The sequence below is a fragment of the Oncorhynchus mykiss genome, chromosome 6 (assembly GCF_013265735.2).
Source record: "Oncorhynchus mykiss isolate Arlee chromosome 6, USDA_OmykA_1.1, whole genome shotgun sequence".
Lineage (NCBI taxonomy): Eukaryota > Metazoa > Chordata > Actinopteri > Salmoniformes > Salmonidae > Oncorhynchus > Oncorhynchus mykiss.
This window is the reverse complement of record NC_048570.1, coordinates 16218523-16233522: the sequence shown is the minus strand read 5'-3', so window position 1 is coordinate 16233522 and position 15000 is coordinate 16218523. Positions and strand designations below refer to the sequence as shown.

Below are 15000 nucleotides of genomic sequence, written 5' to 3'. Positions count from 1 at the left end.
CATGAGTATGGTTTTGTCACAAGGGTGAAGAAGAGCTGTTGACATGCTAATGGTCAATGTGCATCGTAATCAGGAGATGATATACATTTACAAACAGCAAAAATAGAAATGTCCTCTCACTGTCAACTGCGTTTATTTTCAACAAACATAACATGTGTAAATATTTGAATGAACATAACAAGATTCAACAACTGAGACATAAATTGAACAATTTCCACAGACATGTGACTAACAGAAATTGAATAATGTGTCCCTGAACAAAGGGGGGGGACAAAATCAAAAGTAACAGTTAGTGGCCACCAGCTGCATTAAGTGCTGCAGTGCATCTCCTCCTCATGGACTGCACCAGATTTGCCAGTTCTTGCTGTGAGATGTTACCCCACTCTTCCAGCAAGACACCTGGAAGTTCCTAGACATTTCTGGGGGGAATGGCCCTAGCCCTCACCCTCCGATCCAACAGGTCCCAGACGTGCTTAATGGGATTGAGATCCGGGCTCTTCGCTGGCAGAACACTGACATTCCGGTCTTGCAGGAAATCATGCACAGAACGAGCAGTATGGCTGGTGGTATTGTCATGCTGGAGGGTCATGTCAGGATGAGCCTGCAGGAAGGGTACCACATGAGGGAGGAGGATGTCTTCCCTGTAACGCATAGTGTTGAGATTGCCTGCAATGACAAGAAGCTCAGTCCGATGATGCTGTGACACACCGCCCCAGACCATGACGGACCCTCCACCTCCAAATCGATCCTACTCCAGAGTACAGGCCTCGGGTAAGTGCAGGTGAGACAAAACCGCAACTCGTCAGTGAAGAGCACTTTTTTCAAGTCCTGTCTGGTCCAGCGACGGTGGGTTTGTGCCCATAGGTGACGTTGTTGCCGGTGATGTATGGTGAGGACCTGCCTTACAACAGGCCGGCAAGCCCTCAGTCCAGCCTCTCTTAGCCTATTGCGGACAGTCTGAGCACTGATGGAGGGATTGTGCGTTCCTGGTGTAACTCGGGCATCCTGTACCTGTCAGGTGTGATGTTCAGATGTACCGATCCTGTGCAGGTGCTGTTACACGTGGTCTGCCACTGCGAGGACGATCAGCTGTCCGTCATGTCTCCCTGTAGCACTGCCTTAGGCGTCTCACAGTACGGACATTGCAATTTATTTCCCTGGCCACATCTGCAGTCCTCAAGCCTCCTTGCAGCATGCCAAAGGCACGTTCACGCAGATGAGCAGGGATCCCGGGCATCTTTATTTTGGTGTTTTTCAAAGTCAGTAGAAAGGCCACTTTAGTGTCCTAGGTTTTGTAAGCTGTTAGTGTCATGCCTAAGTTCTGTAAGCTGATATTGTCTTAATGACCGTTCCACAGGTGCATGTTCATTAACTCTTTATGGTTCATTTAACAAACATGGGAAACAGTGTTTAAACCCTTTACAATGAAGATCTGTGAAGTTATTTGGATTTTTATGAATTATCTTTGAAAGACAGGGTCCTGAAAAAGGGTTGTTTTTCTTTGCTGAATTTATATGTACATATGGGGGGAATGGATATGATACATATATATATATATATATATATATATATATATAGAGAGAGAGAGAGAGAGAGAGAGAGAGAGACTCACAATGAACAAGTATAGTTAACATCATTTGAGTGGCATCATCTCTGAAGGATGTGAGCCAGTAGTGAGGAAAGCCTAAATTAGATAGGTACAGTGCCTTGCGAAAGTATTCGGCCCCCTTGAACTTTGCGACCTTTTGCCACATTTCAGGCTTCAAACATAAAGATATAAAACTGTATTTTTTGTGAAGAATCAACAACAAGTGGGACACAATCATGAAGTGGAACGACATTTATTGGATATTTCAAACTTTTTTAACAAATCAAAAACTGAAAAATTGGGCGTGCAAAATTATTCAGCCCCTTTACTTTCAGTGCAGCAAACTCTCTCCAGAAGTTCAGTGAGGATCTCTGAATGATCCAATGTTGACCTAAATGACTAATGATGATAAATACAATCCACCTGTGTGTAATCAAGTCTCCGTATAAATGCACCTGCACTGTGATAGTCTCAGAGGTCCGTTAAAAGCGCAGAGAGCATCATGAAGAACAAGGAACACACCAGGCAGGTCAGAGATACTGTTGTGAAGAAGTTTAAAGCCGGATTTGGATACAAAAAGATTTCCCAAGCTTTAAACATCTCAAGGAGCACTGTGCAAGCGATAATATTGAAATGGAAGGAGTATCAGACCACTGCAAATCTACCAAGACCTGGCCGTCCCTCTAAACTTTCAGCTCATACAAGGAGAAGACTGATCAGAGATGCAGCCAAGAGGCCCATGATCACTCTGGATGAACTGCAGAGATCTACAGCTGAGGTGGGAGACTCTGTCCATAGGACAACAATCGTCGAATATTGCACAAATCTGGCCTTTATGGAAGAGTGGCAAGAAGAAAGACATTCCTTAAAAATATCCATAAAAAGTGTCGTTTAAAGTTTGCCACAAGCCACCTGGGAGACACACCAAACATGTGGAAGAAGGTGCTCTGGTCAGATGAAACCAAAATTTAACTTTTTGGCAACAATGCAAAACGTTATGTTTGGCGTAAAAGCAACACAGCTGAACACACCATCCCCACTGTCAAACATGGTGGTGGCAGCATCATGGTTTGGGCCTGCTTTTCTTCAGCAGGGACAGGGAAGATGGTTAAAATTGATGGGAAGATGGATGGAGCCAAATACAGGACCATTCTGGAAGAAAACCTGATGGAGTCTGCAAAAGACCTGAGACTGGGACAGAGATTTGTCTTCCAACAAGACAATGATCCAAAACATAAAGCAAAATCTACAATGGAATGGTTCAAAAATAAACATATCCATGTTTTAGAATGGCCAAGTCAAAGTCCAGACCTGAATCCAATCGAGAATCTGTGAACTGAAAACTGCTGTTCACTTAATGCTCTCCATCCAACCTCACTGAGCTCGAGCTGTTTTGCAAGGAGGAATGGGAAAAAATGTCAGTCTCTCGATGTGCAAAACTGATAGAGACATACCCCAAGCGACTTTCGGCTGTAATCGCAGCAAAAGGTGGCGCTACAAAGTATTAACTTAAGGGGGCTGAATAATTTTGCACGCCCAATTTTTCAGTTTTTGATTTGTTAAAAAAGTTTGAAATATCCAATAAATGTCGTTCCACTTCATGATTGTGTCCCACTTGTTGTTGATTCTTCACAAAAAAATACAGTTTTATATCTTTATGTTTGAAGCCTGAAATGTGGCAAAAGGTCGCAAAGTTCAAGGTGGCCGAATACTTTCGCAAGGCACTGTACATTGGACTTGTACAAGCTTGATTATAAACAAAGTATGAAATAGCCACACTGTTCCCGGACTCAATATATGAAACCTGAGCTACTGTCAACCTGGAGACAATTCGGAGGCGTCAAGGCGTCAAGCTACAATCAATTGGCTTGATTCCACTTGGCTCCATCTCCCAGGAGAGACTGAAGATATAAGAGAGCCAACTAGTGGCATGCAGGAGTACAGGTGTTTTGAACCTGTGCTCTTCAATACTGAGAATAATTCTCACTTGTATTCCTAAAGCAAGTTCACATGGGTGTATAACTGACAAGACCTGTGTCTACCAGCCACGTCTATTACCAATGCCTTCCGCTCAAGAAGTGTAGGGGTCGAATGTACAGCAGTGTGTAGTTGTTCACCATGGGGTTGGGGTGCTTTCTCCTGCATCATGTCACTCAATAAACACATAGATTCAGGTTAGAGGAAGATGAAACAAGAAAGGAAATATGTGTGTGTGTGTGTGTGTGTGTGTGTGTGTGTCTATCTGTCTGTGCGTGCCTGTGTGAGTGTGTGTGTGAGAGAGAGAGATTGACATGTCTTTTGGTGAAGCAGTGTCATCTTCCACATCAATGTCTGCGGCTCGCGCTGCCAGGTGCCGGAAATCTGGTTCAGAAAGGAGAGAAAAGAGAGAATGGGAAGGGGAGAAAAAAGCAGGCTAGATGGTTTTTAATGCGACGGCGCTGACAGCTCCCCTGCATTGCACTGAGCTTAAATAATGGGATGCTCATTTGCATAACGAGGAACGTTATCACCTCTACTGTCAAAATAAAACACAACAGTTCTTCTGCTCCTCCCTGAGATAGATTGGGTTGGCCTACTTTAGCACTCTGGAGAGAAGTACCAGAGATCTGGCTTACTCAAGCTCACACACGCATGCACACACTCTTTGGAAGTCAGCTATTTCACTCACACACACTATCGGTCCAGCTCAGCCCACACACACACACACACACACACACACACACACACACACACACACACACACACACACACACACACACACACACACACACACACACACACATTGTGTCCAGCTGGTTTAAGTCCTAGTATAAATGTTCAAGAACGAATTTGTCGGGAATCAGCTCTATTGCCATCATTTTAAAGGTCAAATCTATAGTGTTTCTGAACAAGGCAAGGCTAGGTTTCACATCTGCATCCAAGCCCGTCTCCATGTCGGCCATTTTAGAACTGTGTTGGAGGTAGACTAGATTATTCTTACCTTGCCGTCGTTCTGTAAACAAACTGCTTTTTTTCAGGAGAAAGAAAGTGTATTTCTTAGTCTGTAGGTAACGTTACACTGTGGGTGATTAGAGCATTTAAGTTAGCGGCACTTCCAAACTGTCAAACTCTCTGTGAATGAGACGAGATCCTGACAGCGCTGTCTCTGCTCATAGTTGGCACGGTAACGCAACAAACCTGATTTGCATGATATCGACAGTAAAAAACACTGCGTTCCTTTCACAACATGTTGACAGATTAGTTGTATTTCTTCCCCCTCCCTTGTGGCAACGATGATGTGACTTTTCTCCCACCCATACCCCCCCACCCCCTCGTTTTCTTTGTGCCATATTTCATGTCACTTAATGCTTATCCTCTATCCTTCTGTCTCCCTCTCTCTTTTTCTTTCTCTAATGCAGGTACGGATACTTGAATCTTTGAATTGATCGGAGCAAGTCAAGAGAAGAGAGAGAAGAGAGAGAAGAGAAAGCGTTTTGAGGAGAGGCAGAAGAAAGCATAAAGTTCTTTAGAGAGAGGAGAGAAGAAGAAGACGGGGACAATGGGGAGGAAAAAGATTCAGATCACACGGATTATGGATGAACGCAACAGACAGGTAAGCCCCATGAAGAAGGAAGGATGGATGATGGAGGGGGTGGAAATACCTTACTGTGGGCCTGGGAGAGACCATGGTAGGTGTGCTGACTTAAGTCTTCAGGGAGTCTGGATGTGACGGTGTCATGGTGGTGGCAGGAGGGTGTAGGTGGGATAGGAGGGTGATTGTTCTGGGTGCCCTGGAGGTTTACATGGAGGTAGTAGTACGTCTTGTTTTTCTTAAATGTAACATACACTGGTGGCACCCTATCACACCCTATCACACCCTCTCACACCATGCCACCCACTTTAGCTCATGGCAGTGGAATATTACTATGCAGGGTGGGTGGAGAAGGGAGGGGAAGGGTGGGAGAAAACACAAACAAACAACCAAACAGAGATGGAGGTTTCATGCACGCACCACGCACCGCAGAGAGCGCCCTGGGATGGGTGGAGCTAAGAGAGCACTGAGAGGCCGACATGCTCCATCTGTCTCAGGGCTGGTTGCGCCATCTGTATCTTTCCTCTCAATGTAACTTTAAATCAAGGCTCATGCTCAAATGTATTGAAAACACGTAGCCAACATAAGTAAGTAGAAAAACCCTATACAATTATTTTTCAATTATTTGAATGAAAGTTTATATTTCAAAAGAAGAGGCACATTTATTTGATGATCCCTTGTATAGGCAAAGGATTTACCATAAATATCACATTCAACCAGCTTGCTTAATTTGTGGCCCTGTCTTCAATGATAAATTACAACAAAACATCAGCCACACAGCCCAGGAAATGGATGGAGACAGACCTGTCTCTCTCTCTGCCCTGCAGGCCCACAATCCATTACTTCCTGTGGCACCAGTGACCACCGCCACTCTGTCAGCTCCCTGTCAGGCCAATTGGATCCATACCCTACTAATAAGCCCCCCTCCAATCACAGGTCACACACACTCCCTTCCTCCTCAGTCCCCACCAATCTGTGAACCATTATCCCAGCATACTGTCATGACATTCAATGGTTCTTACATCTATCACACTAGAGTGGTTCAGACTCTCTTAGATCCTTCTACTTGTCATGTCTTTATTCTGTATTGGCTGACATTTAGCAGAGTACCTCACTGTCCCTTCTAGCCTCTGACAGTATGACATCTCAACATAAACACATAAACACTGGCTCTCTTCACCCTGCTGTTGTGACTTGACATAAAAAGGTGCTAGAAATCGATTGGACTCCACTGAAGTGACTGTTGCAGCTGGGTGGTCTGAAAACTCCTTGGTGAGAAGTAGACAGAAGAAATAAATGAAAGAGGAGGAGGGGAGTGGAGCTGTCATGGAGTCCGTTATGTGCTACTTGACTCTCTGGGAGCTCTACAGTTGTTCCCAGACATCAGGTTTTTGGGGTCAGGGTATTGAAGTCAAAAGTAGGGGAGGGAGTGTGGGAGAGGTCCGGGAGTTCCAGAGGGGAAGGCTACCACATTGCACCAGCACCCACACCTCCTGTGCAGTTTTATCTCAGCCTCCTCTCCCTACCCGTCACACCGCAGACCAGGCTCACCGGTCGCACCAGGCACTCCGGCTCCCAAGGATGAGGAGGGAAGAGGGGGAGACAGGAAGGACACCTGAGGGGAATCAATACCACAGATATCCGGGGTTCGTTTACAGAGAGAGAGGGAAGGAGGGAGGGCGGGATAGAGAGGGGAGGAGGGGGAGAGAGGGAAGGAAGGCGCGAGAGGAGGGAGGTAGGGAGGGAGGGAGGGAGAGGAGAGGAGAGGAGAGGAGAGGAGAGGAGAGGAGAGGAGAGGAGAGGAGAGGAGAGGGAAGAGAAAGGGAGAAAGTGATTTTAACAGTTTATACCTGAGATCTCTTGTAATCAATTTTACACCAGCAATATTCCTTGCCTTTTTACACGTTGTTTTGAATACATACTGATAAAAGATTGTTAAATACACTTCTTAAACATCCTTTGAATTAACTCTTTTGCTTTTTGCTTTTTGTTGTACGTGACAATGGAGGTAAATGACATCAGTTGTCATGTCTGAGCCAAGCAAGAGGTGCACGAAGGAGGTTGGTGGCACCTTAATTGGGGAGAATGGGCTCGTGGTAACAGCTGGAACGGATTAGGAGGAATGGTGTCAAATACCATTATAATACCATTATATTATCAAATACCATTATATTATCAAATACCATTATAATACCATTATATTATCAAATACCATTATAATACCATTATATTATCAAATACCACACATGGTTTCCATGTGTTTGATTCCATTCCATTAGCTCTATTCCAGCCATTATTATGAGCCGTCCTCCCCTCAGCAGCCTCCACTGGTGTACACAAAGGAGACCATCACAAGGAAGAAGGAGACCTTTGGCACACAGAAACAAAGAAGATTTTTTGTTTTTATTTGGTCTAAATGGCAGCCTGAGCTTTGCATATTTTCACTTCTCCTTTGAGGAAACATCCTCATACTACAGCCAAATAAACATCAGAGGGGTTACCTTTAGCCTCCACATTCTTTGCATGCTTCACAAGCTCCCATCCTGCCCTGAACCAAACTCAAAACTTAAAATCTACTGACACTTCTCTGATATACAATCAATCCATACACATGAAGGAATAGATCAAAATACACTTGAATTAGTAGATTGGCAATCAGGCTGGTGTGGCTGTCGACGTTTGACCTCTTATGTCATACTTCATATGTTTGCTATGTCAGCCCTATGTAGATATTACAAAGCCTTTAACTCCTCATCCCTATTGATGTCCACTTCCCTGTTCTCCCTGCCCTCTGTTGAGTGGCAATGTTCTGTTAAAGCTCTCTGCAGCCACCCTGCCACCCACGGGCTCCGCTGACCACCGCGGTGCCATCATCGTGGGCACGTGGCCTCCGTCTCTCTGTGCGGCCACTTTGGCCTGCCACCCCCAGACCCTGAAACACTTCCCCAGAGCAGGGGCACCATGGTCAGGCCTCCCTGGCATTGACTGTCTGCCCAGAGCTCCGGACAGAGGGCAGCAGTGTGTGAGTCCTGGCTCCCGGCCCCCCACCACTCAGACCCTCTCCCAGCCCCGGGCACATGAAAGGGCCCCCTGTGCCATAAATGCACAGGCCGTAGACAGAGAGCAGACACACACACTCACACAAACACACACACACTTACACAGACATACACACACACACAGATATCTATTGCAGGCATACATGCTCAAACATATTATACACTCAGACACATACTTAGACACACACATACATTTCTATTTAACACACATATATATTTAATTAGACTGAGGTAAACACTTCTATCTCTCGTCTTGTCGTTAACATCCAGGGTCGGCCATCATGGAGTCCAGCTAATTGGGGCTAATTGAGGGTAATGCAGATTGACACGTCTGTCCAGCCAGAGCCAGTTCGGCCGTGTGTGTGTGTGTGTGTGTGTGTGTGAATGTGTGCGTGTGTGTGACAGTGGGGGTGGTGGGTTGTAAAGGGGAAGAGCCCCTGTGGAGGGCTCAGAGGTTAAACATGGATGAAGTCATCAGTCACAGGAAGTAGAAATGTGCCCCCTCCCCATTTCTCTCCCCACTCAAAAACACAACCATATATGTTTATCTTCAGCACGTGAGCTTATTTCTTTCTGATCAAGGAAACCATCCACACCACCGCAGAATGAAGAAACATGGTTCTTTCACTTACAACAATTCCGGCATGTCTCCAATCAACAGCGGTGGGGTGAGAAAGCTTGTGAGGGAAATTAACGGCAGGAAAATAATGAGGCCCTCAGGGTATCTCTTCACCCCTACACTTCTCCTCTCTTCCCCTGTTTCCCACCTTTTCTCTTGTCCTTGATCGTTACCTCTGTGAGCCAAGCTCCTCTGTGTCAGTCTGCTCAACCCTGAGAGACCTCACCTAGAGATTGCTTGCAAAAACACCTCACCTTTCCTCCACTTTATGCCCTCTTTTGTCTTCTCATCTTCTTTAACTGCCTCTTTTCTTCTTCTCTTGTACTGCTACTCTCCTCTGTGTCCTCTTTTCTTCTTCTCTTGTACTGCTACTCTCCTCTGTGTCCTCTTTTCTTCTTCTCTTGTACTGCTACTCTCCTCTGTGTCCTCTTTTCTTCTTCTCTTGTACTGCTACTCTCCTCTGTGTCCTCTTTTCTTCTTCTCTTGTACTGATACTCTCCTCTGTGTCCTCTTTTCTTCTTCTCTTGTACTGCTACTCTCCTCTTTGTACTCTTTTCTTCTTCTCTTGTACTGCTACTCTCCTCTGTGTCCTCTTTTCTTCTTCTCTTGTACTGCTACTCTCCTCTGTGTCCTCTTTTCTTCTTCTCTTGTACTGCTACTCTCCTCTGTGTCCTCTTCTCTTCTTCTCTTGTACTGCTACTCTCCTCTGTGTCCTCTTTTCTTCTTCTCTTGTACTGCTACTCTCCTCTTTGTACTCTTTTCTTCTTCTCTTGTACTGCTACTCTCCTCTGTGTCCTCTTCTCTTCTTCTCTTGTACTCCTACTCTCCTCTGTGTCCTCTTCTCTTCTTCTCTTGTACTGCTACTCTCCTCTGTGTCCTCTTTTCTTCTTCTCTTGTACTGCTACTCTCCTCTGTGTCCTCTTTTCTTCTTCTCTTGTGCTGCTACTCTCCTCTTTGTCCTCTTTTCTTCTTCTCTTGTACTGCTACTCTCCTCTGTGTCCTCTTTTCTTCTTCTCTTGTACTGCTACTCTCCTGTGTCCTCTTTTCTTCTTCTCTTGTACTGCTACTCTCCTCTGTGTCCTCTTTTCTTCTTCTCTTGTGCTGCTACTCTCCTCTTTGTCCTCTTTTCTTCTTCTCTTGCACTGCTACTCTCCTCTTTGTCCTCTTTTCTTCTTCTCTTGTACTGCTACTCTCCTGTGTCCTCTTTTCTTCTTCTCTTGTGCTGCTACTCTCCTCTTTGTCCTCTTTTCGTGCATTTTCGATTCCTACGAAAGTGGCAGTAAAAAATATACTTTTTGGTGTCTCTTTTTCCTTCTTTATCTTTCAACTGGAGCTCTGTGCAACAAGACATTTTCATCCTCACAAATGAATGAAAATAAAAAGTTATTTTGTTCAATCTTGCCACTGACTCGGCTCTTGCAAAGTTAACACACACATTTTTGCAGCAGGGACTGGATATATCACTTTCCACTTGTGGTTTTACAGTCTAAACAGGAACATACAGAGCACGACCATACTCGGGCAGGAGTGCTTTTCTCAGAAATCACTACCTCCGGGAAAAGAAAATCCAATGAAATCACTGCATTAACCATTTTTCATATTGCAATGCAGGATTATTTCTCAGACATTACTAGTTGATAGATTTTAATTGATTAACTTTCATTTCAATATAATCTCTTGTACAGGAGTTAGTTTTTTATGTACTCTGAAAGTCTATTAGGAGTGGGTGGGTGCTAGGTGGTGGTGGGGAGTGGAGTAAGCATATATTAGAGATGTGAGCTCAAACAAAGCTCCTGTTGTCATCATTCATCTCCAGCAGCCTGTTTGGCTCTGAGGAGAGTTCAGGTCCAAGTCTTGGACTCCTCTCCTTATTCCTTTAGTGTGGGGAGCCTTCTGACAATAGGACAAGTGTTTGTGTGTGAAGGGCACTGGTATTGCGTGTTGACTTGTATGCGTGTGTGCATGCACTTATGTTGAGTGTGTAAATATGCCATGTCTTAATTTTATCATCCTGTTGCAGGAATTGTTTACAGTGAATCCTATGTGAAAGCAGTATTGTAGTGTATTCAAGCTTTAAAAAGGCTTCTAAAGTTTTACATTTCCGATTTAACATTTCACACTTGATTTGCCCTAACGAAAAATGTATCAACGCCTACAAAAAAATCGCCATTAATTATAATCCACATAACAGTTCACATTTCCTGCTGCTGATGGATTATTTTTCTGCTGTGTGAACCTGGCTCTTATTAAGATATGGCATCTGTATGATGTGTGTGATGATGTTTGCATGAGTCTTAACATATTGTGTGTATATTTGCTTGGTTAAATGACCGCTCTCGGTCCCTGTCTCTCTCCTCCTCCTCCTCCTCCTCCTCCTCCCCCCAGGAGGTGGGAAGCAGAAGCGAGGCCCATTGTGAAGGGGAAGCCACCAGACTCTTCCTGTTATGAGAGGAAATGCATACAAATGTGCTTCCTGTGCCCCCCCCCCCTCCCACCCCCTTCACCCTAAGCCGCTCGCTGACTTTCTTTCTTCTCCTCTTTTTCCCTCCTCTCTTTTCTCCTTTCTTGACTGTGGCCATAGTACGTCAGTTCAGTCCTTTGGAGCTCCTCATGGTAAACATGTTTGTCCTCTTGGTTGACGCTGTCCGACTTGAGGGGAAAGAGAGGGAGGGAGGGTGGGAAGGAGGGAGTGTATATACAGTACACTATGTGAGGAGGCTGAACGTTCAGCCTCTGACCAGATGACATGCTCTCACACAAAACACCAAACAGTGAGGCCTCTGGTCTTCCTATACTCTCATTCTAAGACCATGCACAATTAGGTGCAACTATAGATTTCACACTCTGGGGCCCCTGAGATTTCTGCAGTGAAAAAACACTCATCCAGGAGTTATAAGAATTTAAGAAAACGTGAACATTACCATATCTGAGTGGTTGCTTGTCAGAATTTTTTGGTGTCCTGTTCTAAAACGCTGTCAGCTCCACTTTAAATGCAACAATGTTTCACAAACATAAGTTATGTTTCACAATGTTTCACAAACATAAGTTATTTTCAAAGAGATGGCTAACACCAAGTGCACTGCAATAAAAAAACACATATGCACTCAACAGATGATGATCATTTAAAACTTATCTTCTTGTTGAAAGTTATTCTTGAAAAGGGAGAAGATAACGAATTAGCAACAACATCCTCTTCGATAACACCTGCTGCAGCCGCTGTAAATTTGCCCACAACAAAATCTAGCTAGCTAGACCGTGGAAAACTATTGCTCGCTATTGCGCAGGAACTTTCCATGCGTACTTGTAAATATGGTCCCACTTATTAAGTAAAAATGTGATTGGTTGATTCCCGTCACTCCAAACTGGTGCTCTAATACAGTTGAATGTCCAGTGCTTTTATATAGCTTCTGTTGGCCTAGCCAATGGCTGACTTAGCTAGCTAGATTTATCTCCTGAGAGACCAGGAAAAAAAATCCTGATTGGATCTTTTTTTCTCTTCCGTGTTAACCCTTTCCCTTTCCCAAAAACTGAAGAGATTCAATCAGAACATAATTGAAAATAATAATATATTTATCAGTATTACTATATATTATTATAATTATTATTTTATAAATCCTTATCCCTTCTCTGAATGCATAGAAGGCCCATGGTTCCATTCTGTGTTTGGGTTAGTAATAATTTGTAGAGTGGATCTACTTTCCTCCAGCATGCATTTTTTTCTCTATTCCGAATGTCTAAAAAATCCAAATGTTGTTCTAAAATATGAACACAGAATTTGACAAAATGAAAATTACAATCATGGTCTTGAATTGGAATCGCATTTTTCTGGTCTCGGTGTTGACTCGGTCTCGAACCCCTTGTCCACCTCCCAGTTTCGGTCTTGACTCAGTCTTGCCCATCCCCCTAAAGTCCTGGTCTTGACTCAGTCTTGCCCATCCCCCTCCAGTCCTGGTCTTGACTCAGTCTTGCCCATCCCCCTCCAGTCCTGGTCTTGATTTGGACTCGATTTTCACCGTCTTGGTCTTGAATCAGTCTTGCTTTAGGTGATCTCGAACACAACACTGGCTCATAGCGACAGGGGGTGGCTGCAGTGAGTGATGACATCACCAGCACAAGGGTCATGTCCGACGGCTAACTGTGGGCACATGACGTCATCAAGTGAGGTCACAGTGTAGCGTTTTGCCAAGCAGTTCAAATCACCACCACTCAGAGAACTATCTAGAGCTACAGTACCTGCTTCATTTTGCATATATGGATTACTTTTTAAAAATCTAATCCATTTGTATGTGTGTGGGGGATTTTTCAGGTGTAGGTGTTAAGAGTATGGATTGGCGATGTATGGGATTTTTATGTAGGTGTTATTTGTAAAGCTTTTTTGTTGTTGCAGATTCTATACATAATATGGGCCTCGCCTTTGAGATACATTAGCTCTGCCCCTGGTAGTGCCATGTGTGCTACCTGCCACCTTTTATAGTATTGATGTCAGTTTAAAGTGAGTGGGTGATGCCAGCATGGGCTTGCATGTTAGATTAGGTCCACTACTGGTCTACTACTACAATGTATCTTACCCTAAAGCCTCTGGCACCAGAACTTCAACTTCCTGTAAGTTTCTTCAACTTCCTGTATGTTCCTTCAACTTCTTCTAAGTTCCTTCAACTTCCTGCCACCTGAGGAAGACACCACTTAGGACCTGTTCCAGAATAAACTCACATGACCTTCTAGTGGTGTCTTGTTGAGTTTGTCGTGTAGCCAGCAGCCAGCAGCCAGCAGGCCTAGTTAGGCCTTTATGTTTGTATTTCTGTCCCAGTGCATTATAGTTTCCTGTGGGCTTGTTATGACAATTAATCATCCAGTCTCTACCTGCCTTTGGTCCTTTGCCTCTGAACGAGGTTCATTTTTTAGCATTTCGGTATGACTGTAAATGTCACCATGGTATTTAAAGCCCTGGGAGTCTTTCAGCGGTAAATCAGTCACGTATTAGTGAATTCTAGAGCCTTTTTCATGCATAATGGCACGGGGAGTTGAAAGTGTCGCCTGTCTCTGGTTTCACCTCTGTTGTCTTTAAGCCCTGGTGGCCATTCGATATGGAGCTCATTGTGGCATGTGACATCACTCACCAACTGGGAGGGAAGGCTGGGACAGGGTCGGTAGTTCATCTGAGGTTGGCCTATACAGAATGACGCTTCTCAACTCATCGTAGAAGGAAGGACAATGAGGGGAGGATGATAGATGTTGTTTGATATTATAACATTTCTGTGGTGCGTCCTGTCCAATTTCATTTCAGGAAAGGAAAGGCAAAGCTCTATAGATATCTATCCTTCTTCTCCTCTTTCAATCCTCTGAGCTTTTCAGCTCCTGAAGACCTCAATGATAACATCAGAAAGATCTGCATTGATACATTCATTCATTCCTTCACTGATAAGTTGATGTGGTCCATCCATATACAGATGTAGGATCTTCATTCGATCAAACATTTACTGCTGAGAATTTTCCTGCAGGAAAAATGCAAACTTGTTGAGTATCTGAGTTTTACATTTCAACTTTGACATTTCAGACTTGATTTGCCCTTATGAAAAATGTGTCAATGTCTACAAAAATGGCCATTCATTTTAATTCACTTAATATTTCTAATTTCCTGTTGCTGCAGGATTATTTTCCTGCTGTAGCAAACTGGCTCAAATGATGATCCTATATCTGTATGCTTAAGCAAAAGTTTTAACTCTAGGACTGTCATTCTGTTAGACCTGAACAGTTGGCTGTGCTCATAATCTTTCAGAGCCATTCATATTCATCAGTATGTGTGTAAATGGTGTGTTATTGGGGAGGTAAGGTGTCAGGAGTGAATAGAAGAGACAAACGCCCCCCTTCTCGCTCTCTATCTCTGTCTCTCAATCAACCCTCATCAGGTTCCAGCTCCAGTCACAGAGAAAGGAGAGAGAGGGGGGATAGAGAGAGACAAAAAGAGAGAGACAGCAAAGAGCTTATGAAGCCAGACATCTAGTGGGTTTCACCTTGGGCGTGTAGCTTTGAAATTACTGCGCTGGTGTGGGTGACCATTTTCCTCCCACCACTGAAGGCATGAGACATGAATGACACAACTCACATGGTGCTATTTAGAAAGCTAAAGGTACCTTTATATGTTTGTGTTTAGAGATGATGTGCT

General features: G+C 44.1%; 1 protein-coding gene across 9 annotated transcripts in view; it reads left to right on the top strand.

The window, feature by feature from the left end:
* LOC110525107 (myocyte-specific enhancer factor 2C) overlaps positions 1–15000 on the top strand; it is a 111572-nt gene that overhangs the window by 52828 nt on the left and 43744 nt on the right. For all 9 annotated transcript variants that reach the window (XM_036979456.1, XM_036979459.1, XM_036979458.1 and 6 more), the window contains one exon: positions 4987–5180. In XM_036979456.1, the coding sequence (XP_036835351.1) occupies positions 5127–5180 (54 nt within the window). In that variant the 5' untranslated portion in view covers positions 4987–5126. The remainder of the gene's footprint in view (positions 1–4986; positions 5181–15000) is intronic.